Source organism: Hemiscyllium ocellatum, chromosome 23, assembly GCF_020745735.1.
Source record: "Hemiscyllium ocellatum isolate sHemOce1 chromosome 23, sHemOce1.pat.X.cur, whole genome shotgun sequence".
Taxonomy (NCBI): Eukaryota; Metazoa; Chordata; class Chondrichthyes; order Orectolobiformes; family Hemiscylliidae; genus Hemiscyllium; species Hemiscyllium ocellatum.
In genome coordinates, this window is record NC_083423.1 from 37,531,091 (window position 1) to 37,546,102 (window position 15,012).

Below are 15,012 nucleotides of genomic sequence, written 5' to 3' on the forward strand. Positions count from 1 at the left end.
TATCTGGAACCAGTAAGTGGAATGAACGTGTAAGTATATATTGCATTTGGATAAATAAAAATTTGAGTCCATGAAATGGTCTAGTGTGATTGATATCATATGTGCTAGGAAATTGGCTGCCTCAAACAACATAGTAGGTCTCTAATTGAAATGTCTTTTAAGAAGCTGTTCAGCCTTTGATATGTGGCTCATGATTCAATCATCCCTTGTTAATACAATATTGCATTTTTCGATGGCCCGATCAAGGCATTTTAAAAATGGACTGTCACTGAGGTTTTGTGCATAACTATCAATGTATGAAACAATTAATCTGACATTTCTTTCTGTGAGGATTGATTTCAGTAAATCCTCTCTTCCTTTTAAAACTTGGAACTGTTTTTGTTGCTTTTTCATTTGAAGTACAGCAAACAAATTACTTCAGTGGATTTTATAGGTAAATGTTCTACTATCGTTTTATCACCGTACACGCTGTATATGTGCCTGTTTCAGAGAGAGAGAAAGCATATTGGGCCCAGAACTCTTGTAAATACCACAAATGAGCTGATTAATAGCAGGTTTCTAAGTAAGCATCAAAAAACATTGTTGATGGATTTTGCTCTGTACACCTGATGGGGAAAGACTTTGCAGCTGCTTGCACTCTCTTATGGTCAGTCCAGATTTATGTAGAGCGATACAGGCCCAAACTCATTGTTAATTTTAAATAAAATTCTTCTCGTGTTCAATGAATCCATGTTGTTCTGTTTCATAGCTCAATATAGCAGGGGTAATTGAAAAAGAGTAATGTGTCTCCTCTAGCCTCACTGCAGAAACTAATTGACCTGTTCTTTTGTTTAGCCAAATATTGGCAGATTAGGTATTCCTCATGGGCCATCGGGAGAGAAAGTTGCAGTAGTTACTGTTGATGATTGTGATACTGCAGTATCTGTGCGATTTGGAAATCGTATTGGAAACTATTCATGTGCTGCTCAGGGAACACAGACTGGATCAAAGAAGTAAGATCAAAATACATTTACCTATTTATTCTTGTAGAGTCATAGAGTCATACAGCTCAGAAACAAACCCTTTGGTCCAACTTGTCCGTGCCAATCAGAGATCCCAATCCAATTTGACCTTGTTCCATTTCCCAGCATTTGCTATCCCTTCTTATTCATATACCCATCCAGATGCCTTTTAAATGTTGTAAATGTACTCACCTCCACCACCTTCTCCGGGTGCTCGTTCCATACATGCACCCCTGCACAAAAAAATCTTGCCCCAAGTTCCTTTTTTAAATCTTCCCCTCTTACCTTAAACCAATGCCCTCTAGTTTTGGATACCCTCACCCTACAAAAAAGACTTTGACTGTTCACCCTATCCACATCCCTTTTGACATTATCGACCTCTATAAGGTCACCCCTCAGCCTCTTACTCTGCAGGCAACAAAACCCTAGCCTATTCAGCCTCTCCCTACAAATCAAATGCTCCAATCCCAGCAACATGCTTGTAAATCTTTTTTGCACCTTCTCAGGTTTAACGCCATATAGAAGAGCAACCAGAATTAAATGCAGTATTCCTAAAGTGGCCTTACCAATGTCCTGTAAAGCTGCAACATGACCTCCCAACTCCAATAATCAATGTTCTGACCAATGAAGGCAAGTGTGTCAAATGCCTTCTTCAGCATTCTATCTACCTGTAAGTCCACTTTCAAGGAGCTGTGAACCTGTAATCCAAGATCTCTTGGTTTGGCAATACTCCCCAAGGCCCCACCAGGAGTCATGTCCTGGTTTGCCTGATCAAAATATAATGCATCTCATTTATCGAGATTAAACTTCATCTGCCAATCTTCAGTCCATTGGCCCGTCTGATCAAGGTCTCATTATACTCTAAGATAATCATCTTCACTGTCTACTACACCACCTGTTTTGGTATTATCTGCAAACTTACTAACCATTCCTCCTATGTTCACATCCAAATCATTTATATAAACGATAAAAAGCAGTGGACCCATCACCGATCCTTGCAGCACACTGCTGGTCACAAGCCTCCTGTCTGAAAAGCAACCTTCCACTACACCCTCTTTCTCTTTCCTTCAAGCCAACTTTGTATCCAATTGGCTAGCTCTCCTGGATCCCATGTGATCTAAACTTACTAAACAGTCTACAATGCAGAACTTTATTATATGCCTTGCTGAAGTCAACTTAGACAAAGTCTACTGCTTTGCCTTCATCAATCTTCTTTGTTACTTCTTCAAAAAACTCAATCAAGTTAGTGAGACATGATTTCCAACACACAAAGCCATGTTGATTGTCTCTAACCAGTCCTTGCCTTCCTAGACGCGCGTAAATCCTGTCACTCGGAATCCCCTCCAATAACTTCCCCACCAATAACTTAGCAGTTTACAGTTCCTTCGCTTTTCATTACCACCTTTCTTAAAAAATGGCACCACATCAGTCTTTGGCACCTTATCCCTGGCTGTCAATTAAACAAGTATCTTAGCAAAGGGCCCAGCAATCACTTTCAAATCTTCCCATAAAGTTCTGGTATATACCAGATCGGGTCCTGGGATTTATACTTTCCTTATTTTGGTTGAATAGAAGTTCTCAAAATTTATTAAGAGGACAAATATCAACTCCATTCAATGTTGCAGAAAATCACTTCTAATAGAATTTGATTGTGCAAGAGAATTTATATTTATTTTTTGACCTATCCATTGTTTGCCCTTGTCCTGGCCTGTGGCTAGGCAGGAGACCTGCTCCTAGTTCTGTCAGTCGTAATAATTAACTAACTACGTGGAAAGAAGTATAGGACCAACCTTGATGACCCAACTTCTAACATTTTCTCCCTTCTTGTGCGACAGCACCTGACGTCTGTTTGTTTGATCCCTTTCCTCGATGGTGAGACACAGCCATGGTGATTTGATACTGTAGACCATTAGAAGTATCAACAGAATTAGGCCATCCAGCCCATTGAGTCAGCTGTGCCATTCAGTGAGATCATGACTTGTCTGATAATCCTCACCTCCACATTCCTGCCTTCCCCCTCACCTTGGTCTTTCATTCAGGTTGATTACTGATTTAAAAATCTGTTTAAAAGTCATGACCCAATATGCAAACTGACGTTGTAGGCCCACCCACACACACCTTCATGTTCTGATTTTTTAGGTTTACAGCTTTTACAATTGTTATGACATTAGAAAATAATAGCCCTCATAAAAATGGACCAAATTAAGTTGACCATGAAACCTGACCAACACCACATTTAAAAGATTTGATAAGGAATACAAGAGCCTAGCTTTCATTTCCTTACCTGCATTGATTCTTGATGAGGTCCAGTTTGGAAGGAATCACAGACACATTCCCATGAGTTCATCCAAAGGGCAATTCGTCAGATTAGGCCAACAAGGTGGCTCAGTGGTTAGCGCTGCTGCCTCACAGTATCAGGGACTTGGGTTCAGTTTTCACCCTTGGGCGACTGTCTCTTTGGATTTTTGCATGTTCTCCCTGTGTCTGCGTAGGTTTTCTCTGGGTGCTCTGGTTTTCTCCCACTGTCCAAAGATGTGCCGGTAAGGTGGATTGGCCATGCTAAATTGCCTATAGTGTCCAGAGATGTGCAGGCTAGGTGGTTTAGCCATGGGAAATGTGGGATTATAGGGATAAAGTAGGGAGGTGGGTCTGGATGGGATACTCTTCAGAGGATCAGTCTGGTCTCAATGGGCCAAATTGTTTGCTTCCACACTGTAAGGCTTCTAACCACCACAGGACGTGGTGGAGCCTGGTACAATTACAACATTTAAAAGGCACCTGGATGGGTCTATGAATTGAGAGGACGTGGTGCAGAACTGGTTACTATCTTTGGTATACAAGTAATAAAGGGCTGCTCTTACAAGGAAGAAACATCATTTTCCACAAAGAATCAATTAAATTTACAGCAAACACTTATAATTTTTTTGAAAGACATTTAATTGAATGATAAAGGATTAGCTTGTAACTGAATGTTTACAAACGTAACTATGATATTTAGCCCCTAAAGCCTGGTCCAGCATTTTGGAAAATCTAGAATCTCTGGCCTCACTCTCTGCCTCATATCTCTTAATATTTTTGGTTAACAGAAAATCTCAATCTCAAACTTAATGTTAATATAGTGTGAATTAGTTTTGAGATATATGGGCCAAATACTGGCAAATGGGACTAGTTTAATTTAGGATATCTGGTCGCCATGGACGAGTTGGACTGAAGGGTCTGTTTCTGTGCTGTCCATCTCTATGACTCTGTGAGGGGCAGTCACCTTTCCAAACATCGACCTAACTTTTTCCAATGACCATGCATTTATCCCCCAGCAAGGACCGTTAGATCACTAGACAGTGGTCAGAAGTGGCGCTTGAGTCTACTTTAACTTTTCTTTCGACTCTGGTCTGGAGCACTGAGTCCAACAGTACCATTGCAATGTTTTTCTTTGGCTTACTCTGAAGATCAGAAGTCCAAGCTGGAATCTGTTGTTATCCTGCTTGTGATTTAATTGAGCACGCAATTCTCCACCTGCACTATTTTTTTCCATCCGCCCCACTCCACCCATTGCAGTCACCAGAACAATACTGTTTTAATAGTGCATTAATAAAAATATAGGAACAGAAGGAGGTCATTTAGCCCCTAAAGCCTGGTCCAGCATTCTGGGAAATCTAGACTGTCTGGCCTAACTTTTTGCCTCCTATCCTTTAATATTTTTGATGAACAGAAAATCTCATTCTCAAATTTAACATTAATGTTAATTAATGTAACTTAGTGCTTGAGGGATAGAGTTCAAAATTTCTGTCATCTATTGCTACTTCAGCTTCACTGCTGGTTAGTATTGCTTTTTTTTATGCTGAGACATCTAGTTCTGGAGTTCTCAACTAGTGGAAATACTTCCGATTTACCAGTCACTTCCCTTTATATCTTGAAAACTTGGATCAAATTACCCATAAACCATATCAACCGCCACGAGTACAATACTTTTTGTTAAATTCTTGGTAATTTAACCCAACAGAGTCGCAGGTAGCACAAAACTATTTTTGATCATCCTCAAGGGAGAGAGCAATGTCACTCAGTAGCACTTTGGTTGCTAGTGCATGGCCCCTTCATGTTGAGAGTCACTTGTAGATACCAGTGTTGTAATTGACCATTATTGCTGTCGTTCAAAGCGTAAAAGTTAATTTAAAGCCTAAAATGTTACAGACAGCACTGCTGGTTCTATTGTATTGTAAATTGATTGAGATTGCCTGTGAACATTTATATTTTAAGTAATTTTATCTTAAATTCCAAACTATATTATTGACTAAAAAAGTGAGAGCCAGAGAATGAGATTGCAAAGTGGGCTACAATAAATATTTAGTTACAAGCTAATCCCCTTATCATTCAATTAAATGACTTTCAAAAAACTATTTAAGTGTTTGTTGTAAATGTAATTAATCCCTTGTGTCATTGTGGAAAATGATGTTTCTTCCTTGTGAGAGCAGCCCTTTATTCCTTGTATACCAGTTCTGCACCGCACTCTCTCAATTTTTGTGATGGCTCAGAACAGAAAGACATAGCCATTCAATCACTGTGTTAGTTATCTCTGTTTTTAAGCCTGCTGCATTACTTAAGCTTTTTTTTCCCCATCCCCCGCACCCTTATTTATGTGACAGTAACCTGAAGCTGAAGATGAATTTATCTATATGCCCTCTTTAGGTCTTTGGATTTGACAGGTCCTTTACTGCTTGGTGGTGTCCCCAATCTGCCTGAAGATTTTCCCGTGCGCAATCGGGAATTTGTGGGATGTATGAGATATTTGACCATTGACAGCAAGCAACTTGACATGGCTAGTTTCATAGCCAATAACGGCACACTTGCAGGTATGATCAAAGTTTGCACTGTGCAGAGTTTACTCGTGGATCAGTATGAAATCACAAGTGGTAAGAAGAAACCCGTCTCGCCAGTGATGTGCAGTTATGCATCAGCTCTGAGGAAAGGTCATTCACTCCGAGATGTTAATTCGGATTTCTCTCCACACATACTGCCAGACCTGCTGAGTGTTTCCACTGATTGCTGTTTTGATTCTGATTTACAGCATCTTTCAGTTTTTATGTGCTGTTTTTTGGTTGCTTCCTTTTCTAATGGAGATTGAGTGCAAACTTTATTGCTTGTCTTTCTAACCTAATTAGTCATTTAATTAATGAGTGGCTTAATATTCTTTCTGTACTTGAGTGCATAGTTTGAATTTTTAATGAATATTAATTAGGCTGCAGGCACTCAAAACAATGGCTTTGCCTACAGATATGGTTCAATTAATAGTGAAAGCAAGTTATATCCAAATATTTCAGAAAGGAAAGTCTTGAGAATGTTTTTTCACTACTAAATAATTAAATTGTATAAACATATCCAGGTGAAAAACTTCAAATTGAACATTGTAACTAGATTCAGGAAGTAAGTGATATATTTCTGAAGGAAGATCAAATTGGGGGACATGGTGACAAGGTCAGGTTTGAAATTCGTTACTAATGGGTGGACTCATTGGCCCAAATGGCCTTTATTGTTCTTCAAATAACTAACCTAATCGAATCTAATTTAATCTAATCTAAATGCTCTTGTGATATTTTGGAACATCTACTACTTTCAACTCTTCTGAACTTTTTGATAAATAGTAATCATAAACAATGGGAAATGAGTATATTGGTGTCTGGAAGGAAGAATTGGTTTGTAAAAGGAAAATTATGATTTCTCTGAAATACACCCTGGATTAGAAATTTGTTTTGAGCATTTTGAATAACAGGTGGTGTCTTACAGAAGGTGCAGAATGAGATATCACCCAAAACACATTTCTATCCTCCTATCTCTATCACAATCTGAACATTTGCATTTTGTATGAAGCTATTACATTTTCCATAACTTGGCTATCAGCACAGTCACTTCCTTTATAAGCTGGGAGGAGCTTGCATTTAGACAGTTTATCCCACATTGGAAAGATGGTCTATGAAAGGAGAAATAGATGGGCAGCAAGTAACAGGAAAGTTTCCAAGTGATAAGGCTAAAAGATGGATTTTAAGTACCCCCCTTTTTGATTACAGGATGTGCTGCTAAAAAGAACTTCTGTGATGTAAATGTATGTCAAAATGGCGGGCATTGTGTGAACAAGTGGAATACATACAGCTGTGAATGTCCTGTCAGATTTGGTGGCAAGAACTGTGAGCAAGGTGAGTGATTTTCCTCCACCAAAGAAAAAGGGCTTGCTTGAATTATAAATATCTGATTTGATCCAGTTCATTGCCATTAGCGAAATCAACAAGTGTCACCAGAGAACTGGTCAATCTACAGGATGCCTGGGTTGAATGAGCTGGTTAACTTATACACTAACCTGAACTGATCCAGTGAACATTTAGTTCAGGTTTACGGTCAAAGTTCTTGTGTTCTTTTTGTTTCTTTCTGCAGCCTATTAGGTTTTTACACCTAATCCTAAATCACTTCTGGTTCCTCTACCCTTAAACAAGGCAGGCTCAAGTAATTTTAGCTACTTTGCTGAACAGACAAAAGTAAATTCTTATAAGCTCCCCAAAAGTGGATGAATGTTTAATACACTTCCAAAAAGCAAAATCTCCATTTGTCAAGCTATTTAATTAACTCCTTTTCTCCAATGAAACAAAGAAACATAGCATATTAGACCATTCAGCCCCTCAAGCCTGCTCTGCCATTCTTGACTGATATTCAAACTCAACATAATTTTCCTGCACTATCACAATATCCTTTTAAATCTCGAATGTCTAGAATATTTGTCGATCTCTATCTTGAATTACTCTATCTCCAGAGCATCGTGAATAGAGAATTCCAAAGATTTGCCTTTCTGTTAGTGAAGACATTTCTCCTCATCTCAGTCAGAAACAACCTACCTCCTCTTCTGAGAATGTATCCTTCAGGATTCCCCCTCCCTGCCAGGAGAATACTTTTTTTTTCTGTAACTATTCTGTCAAACTCTATAATAATTTTCTGTACTTCAAAATAAATTACCTAAGCTCGAGAGAATATCAGCCGCATCACCTCGATCTCTCCTGATAGGACAATCCTCCATCTCGGAGATCGGTTTGGTAAATCTTCATTGTCTTTCATCAGTACAGAATGTTGCCAAGTTGTAGTTATAAAAATAGTTATTGTGGCTGATATTTCATAATGAAATGCAATCACTGAGAATACAGTTTTTCATTTCAAATTGCTTAATGTTCAAATGTAATTTAGCTGATTGAATTGTACTCTTATCACAAAGGTATTCTCAATTTTCGGATTATAAGATAGTAAATGACTTATCATTGAAGCTTATAGTTTCATAGATTGATGAACCCAATTTTGCAAAAATGAAGCATTAGCCTGCTACCTGTAATTTAATACACTTAGTCAGCCAATTTAAATCAGTCATTCCAGTTCCATTACTGAAGATGGTCACCCTGAATATTACAGTCCATTCTGTAAGTCATGTTTCAGCTTCAATCTGGATTTCTTACCTAAGGATGAAAAGTAAAAAGTAACCTAGATACTTTAGAGCTGTATTTTGAAGAGAGAATTTTCTTCAAGCAGCGGACAATTAAATTTTCTGTGAACATTATCCAAGTGCACTGTGAACTTGTGTCAGTGATACACCATGTGGGATGTGCTAATGGGTTGCTAGGAATTATTGTTCCTGTGATTAGCTTCCTGGTGGTTTTTCTAATTTAGCTTGTGTGTTGCTGGATCTCAGCCACTTAGCCCAGAGTTATCGACATGAGCAAAATGTTAGGAAACCATTCTCTAAAGGCAAACCAAGACAGATTCTCAAGTAACTTAAATAGTAGAGTTAAATTTCAGAGTGAGATAAATCAAAATGAGTTACATTTTTACATTTAAGTATAGTTTACGTGTAATTCCATGCAATTGGATCCTGATACTCTGCTACTTTATTTCATAACAAAATCAAGTATCAGCATGAAAAGGAATCATTATGCCCTTCATGACTGGATTACAGCCATAAATCAGTGAACATCCTGTTTAATATGGTTCCTGTTAATGTTGGAAATCCAGAATAAAGAAAGAGTAAAAATTTTAGTAATGTTTTTTCCATTGCATTACGTTTTTGTATTGTCAGCTTTGTTTACCTTGACAAGCTAATGTTTCTCAGTGTTTCAAATGATCCACATAGCTGAAAGCTGCTCTGACTTAAAAACAGGCAGAGTCACAGACACACGGTCACTTCCTGAGGATGCTAAATGTGCAAAATGTTCTTTCGTCAAACTTTGGATTAAGGTTTACTTCCAGTATTCTACAAACTCACTTTTTTGCATGTGTTGCTTTAAAAAGACAACATAACAAATTAATTGAAAGATATTTTAATATTTTGGAGTAAGATTTGGTAAAATGTGCAGTAGAGAATGAAGTATCAATATGATGTACTTCTAGATTAAGCACAGTGTAGGTAAATTTAAGGTCCCATTGCACAGTCCAAGAATGTCCCTTACTCCCAACCTACTTCTACATCATTCTGATATTCATGTTTTCTTCTCTCGACTATGTGCAAAGTTGTAATCGCAGCACTGATACTGTGTCTCTCAGTGTTCTCTAATGTCAAATGATGTGGAATCTGACAGAGGTTCTTGACTTACAGAGACTTGCTGGCTCTTAAATGTCCACCTGAATCTGGCATCACGATGTTGCCTAAGGTTAGGTGCACAGTCTTGCTCCCTTTTGCTGGCTCTGTTGCTATTGTAGGAAGTAGATGGATCATATTTTGAAAATATTCACATTTTTAAGGGTCCAATGTGTTTCCCTGACTTGATTCATCATTCTCTCTCTCTCTCTCTCTATCTCCTCTCTCTCTCTGTCTCCCCCCCCCCACTTTCCAACCCTCTTCCCCTCCCTCTCTCTCTGTCTCTCTCTCTCACACTCTCTCTCTCTCTCACTCTCTCTCTCTCTCTCTCTCTCTCTTTCTCTCTCTGTAGTCTTATTGTAATCTTTAATAAGCTAGTCCCGGTATCTGCACAGTTCAGCTGGGTCCCTTGGAGTCAGGGACCCTTGAGTGGCCACTTAGAGAATGCGTGTTCCTTGTGATATGAGGACTTCCCTTAGATCAGCTGAGTGATGCAGGCCTTGCCCTATGAACCAGGGCTTTCTGCTGAACCCCAAGTGGAGGCCTGTGCTTCATTGGGGTCTCTATCTGTAACCCATCATCCCACTATTATGGTCTGAATTTAAACTCCAAAGATGGAAGACTTGCTGCAAACTCACAGGGAATTATTTTGTTTGGAGGGAGCTAACTGGGTGTTGTGCTCCAGGATGCATGTGTTTGAAAGTTAGAGTTTCCAGTTTGGTAATTGTTGGTGTTCTAAATATTGCCTGGAGGTGTTAAAATTGACACCTACAGCTTTATAAGCATCTTTTGCGAAGTGGTGCACACAGGTTCCATGAATCCTCTCCCATAGAATGTTTAGTATGTACTAGCTGACGGACAAAGGATAGTTCAGCTTAGTGGCTATGGGAATGGGATGCAAGAACTCCGACACTGGGAATTGTGATGGAAAAGATCCAGGAGAAGGTAGGATAGTGGGTCTAAGGCAGCAGGTGTGCAGGACTACTCCACTTCACCCTCCTGTACCCCTCTCATTACATCTGACTGCGTCTTGTCTACCCTAATCCCCTCCACCTCTTCTTCCCATTCCTCCCCTAAATTAAAGGGGTCCTCTGGAAAGTTCCCCATTACTGTGTTCTGTCTTGTTTCCCCATTATAGTCGAGTCACTTAATACCAATTCATTTGAGGTGAAGTCTTCAAATAATTTCCAGGGAAAGGTTTTTGGGTGAAGACTTTGCAGAGTGTTTCAAATGTTTCTTGAGGTCCTCAGAAGTCTTCATACACAGGCTATCTCCAGCAAAAGCAGTGAAAGCTGAACATGGATTATTAAAAATCTTGTAGTTATTTTCTAATCAACTTGTTCAGAGATGTTATCTCACACCTCTCGAACAGGTGAGACTTGGCTCTGCATCTCCTAACTCAGAGATAGGGACACTACCACTGCACCACAAGAGCCCCTCAAGATATTTTAGATTAGATTCCCTACGGTGTGGAAACAGGCCCTTCGGCCCAACAAGTCCACACCGACCTTCGGAAGAGTAACCCACCCCTCTCTGACTAATGCTCCTAACAACTATGGACAATTTAGTCTGGCCAATTCACTCAACCTGCACATCTTTGGAATGTGGGGGAAACCAGAGTACCCAGAGGAAACCCACACAGACATGGGGAGAACGTGCAAACTCCACACAGACAGTTGTCCAAGGCTGGAATCGAACCTGGGTCCCTGGCACTGTGAAGCAGCAGTGCTAACCACCATGTTGTCCTGGTGACTTAATCAATCTATTCAGAGATACTATCATACACCATACGAAGAGGTGGGACTTAATCCCATGCCTCTTAGCTCTGAGTTAAGGACACTATCACTACCACAAGAACCCTAGAAATCCTCAGAAGCTACTTCATGCCTTTGTCATTGGCTAGTTTTGTGAAAGATTGTAGATTGAAGCACTAGCCACCTAAATGGCATGCGGTCCCTTTAATTAGCACCAACAACCCACAATGTGATTTTAATATAAAGTTCTGGGATTTACATATGAAAGGACTGAAACCAACACTGTCATTCTAAAAGATGAGAGATGTAACAAACAATCCAGGTCTTTTTCAATGTATAATTTCAGTTGCATCACACTGTAAACATTTGCTATAAATTCTGTGTCTTACAATCTTATTCTACACAACCACCTGATGAAGGAACAGTGCTCTGAAAACTAGTGCCTCCAAATAAACCCGTTTGACTATAACCTGGTGTGTGCGATTTTTAACTTTATACACCCCAGTTCAACACCGGCACCTCCAAATCCTGACTACCAGTAAATAATTTACTTGCTAATCAGTCCTGAGGCAGCAGTTCCTTCCCTGTGCTCATTTCAAGTCCTTTTCCAAAATGGCGTCTTGCAATACTGGTGGTCTAAACCATTACCGTAAATCTTAATCCTATATTGGCCACATAAGAGGCTCTTTAATGTTGTAAGTATATACGGAATATTAATGCAACTACATCCCCTCTGTGATACAGACTATTGTTCAAAATATTAATATTGTCTTTATAACTTGTTGAATATTTGGAAATGTACTATTACGATCCCAACTGATGGTAATACTGGACAAGTTGGATCCCAGAGTGAAACCTATCTTGATAAACCATATGTTTATTTTGCAATTTGGTTACCTTTGTAATTAGTCACTGAACATGTTCAAAAGTGGCTCCCAATTTTTTAACAAAAGAACATAAGTTTATTGCACAAAAGAAAATTTTGAAAGATCTGATCAAAAATATCAAAAAGGAAGATTTTAGCCTTTTTTCCCCCCAGCAACCTCCCTTGCTGACATTCAACTCCAGTGAAATGTCAGTCCTGTCTTCACTCTTTTAAATTTCTTACTTACCTTATTAGATGGCAAATTTTTTAGCAACTTTCCGGACATCTACCCGATGCAATTCGTATCATCTCTGTCTGGCCCCAAGATACATAGCTACAGACTAACATACTGAATTCTAAGAAAAGGTCAGGGCATTTTTCAGCCATGTCTAATGGACTGCTAGAACAACTTGAGTCTTCGTTCTAGCTTTGATGGTCTAAAAGCCACTAGAACTAAACTGTCCAGCTGCTGGCTTCGATCTTTTCTTCTGTGCTGAATATGTTTCTAGCTTCTCTGTGTAAGTTGTGAAAGCTTAACTTAGCAAACATTTCAGCAATTATCTCAGCAGCTGGCCTATCAGTTATTCAGCTGAAGCCAAATGATTTTTGAAAGTGCTGTTGTGACCCATTGCTTAAAAAATGAGTTTCTTACTATTAATAAAACTATCACCTTCACAGAACTGAGAAGCAAAGACTCATTTACTCTATTTCATACCCATATTCATTCCATGAATAACATATTATGCACCTTTTAATCATGAAAAAATGTGAATAAGCAACATATCTGCTTGTTTGAACATTAAGAACTTAATATTCAATTATTACGCTGCATATCCAGTGGAATCTGACATGGGATACAGCAAAGTCAAACTGGCTTAAAACAACGTCCAGTTAACTACAGATTTCATGTTAATGCACTGCCAGCATTAACAGTATGAACAAATGTCTGTGGGGTAGTACAAGAATTGACACTTGATTTTTATCTGCAAGATATGAGAGGGAAGTTACTGTTGTGCTCTACTGTTATGACCCAACACTGTTCAGAATGTCAGGCCCTTAAGTGGTGTGCAAATACCCCTTCTCCCCTGATTATACCTAATAGCAGCATCCTGCTGAAGGTAAAAATGGATAATCACATTTTATCCATGATGAGGAAATATTAAATGTAAAAGGCCTGAATCTAAGACAAGAGTGCTATGATAATTAGTCTAACAAATGATGCATTTCTTGTTTTTTCTATCTAATTATATTGGTTACGGCTGTTATTGCTGTAATAGCTGCAAATTACTTAGAGACCAATTATGTAAGAATTAATCATCAGGGAATGTTATAGAGTGTCAACAAACTCTGCTGCCTTTCTAATTACAGTTGTAGTTGATGTTATCCATGATTATTCTGTGTGACTGTGACTGTATCATTGTAGCTTTTCCCTTTCCCTTTTATACTTGAAAAACCATCTGCTCTTCAAATGAGTGGGAAAGGGCCAACCGAGCTCACTACGAACAAAAAGCAGTACAGGAAGAACTAGCCATTTGAATACAGAACTGCCTTGAAGGTAGAAGACAGAGGGTGATGGTGGAGGGTTGCTTTTCAGACTGGAGGCCTGAGACCAGTGGTGTACTACAAGAATCGGTACTGGGTCCACTGCTTTTCATCATTTATGTAAATCATTTAGATGTGAATGTAGGAGGTATACTTAGTAAGTTTGTAGATGACACCGAAATTGGAGATGTATGGACAGTGAAGAAGGTTACCTCAGATTAGAAGGGGGTCTTGATCAGGTGGGCCAATGGGCTGAGGAGTGGCAGATGTAATTTAATTTAGATAAATGTGAGATGCTGCATTTTGGAAAGGCAAATCAGAGCAGGACTTGTTCGTGGAATGGTAAGGTCCTGGGGAGTGCTGCTGAACAAAGAGACCTTGGAGTGCAGGTTCATAGTTCCTTAAAAGTGGAATCACATATAAATAAGGCAGTGAAGAAGGCTTTTGGAATGCTTTCCTTCATTGGTCAGAGCATTGAGGATAGGGGTTGGGAGGTCATGTTATGACTGTACAGGACATTGGTTCGACTCTTTTGGAATAATGTGTGCACTTCTGGTCTTCCACTTCTGGGAGGATGTTGTGAAACTTGACAGGGTTCAGAAAAGATTTTCAAGGACATTGATGGGATTGGAAGATTTGAGCTATAAGGAGAGGCTGAAGAAGCTGGAGCTGTTTTCCCTGAAGCATCAGAGATTGAGGGGTGACCTTATGGAGGTTTATAAAACCATGAGGGTCAGGCATAGGGTAAATAGATAAGGTCTTTTCCCTGGGGTGGGGGAAATCCAGAACTAGAAAGCATAGGTTTCGAATGAGAGGGGAAAACTTTAAAAGGCACTTAAGGAGCATCTTTTTCATACTGACAGTGGTGCATAAATGGAATGAGCTGCCAGAGGAAGTGGTGGAGGCTAGTATGATTAGAACGTTTAAAAAGTATTCGGGTGGGTATATGAATAGGAAGGTATTAGAGGGATGTGGACCAAGTGCTTGCAAATGGGACTAGACTAGGTTAGGATATCTTGTTGGTTTGGATAAGTTGGACTGAAGGGTCTGTTTCCGTGCTGTACATCCCTATGGCTCTATGACCGGATGTAGGCCTGGATACTATGCCCAATTAGCAGATGCAGCAGAACATCAGATTTACCTGATCTAATCTGAAGTGATCACACTCTACTACAACAACAGTCAATTATTGTAGTACTGTTAATTAGGATCAAAAACAACTGTATTTAAGGATTGTCTCTGTTGTTACAAAAT

General features: G+C 39.2%; 1 protein-coding gene across 4 annotated transcripts in view; it reads left to right on the forward strand.

Annotated features, from left to right (window-relative positions):
• celsr1a (cadherin EGF LAG seven-pass G-type receptor 1a) overlaps positions 1-15,012 on the forward strand; it is a 306,175-nt gene that overhangs the window by 227,373 nt on the left and 63,790 nt on the right. For all 4 annotated transcript variants that reach the window (XM_060842867.1, XM_060842868.1, XM_060842869.1 and 1 more), the window contains 3 exons: positions 835-992; positions 5,685-5,848; positions 7,061-7,186. In XM_060842867.1, coding sequence (XP_060698850.1) covers positions 835-992; positions 5,685-5,848; positions 7,061-7,186 — 448 coding nt within the window. The remainder of the gene's footprint in view (positions 1-834; positions 993-5,684; positions 5,849-7,060; positions 7,187-15,012) is intronic.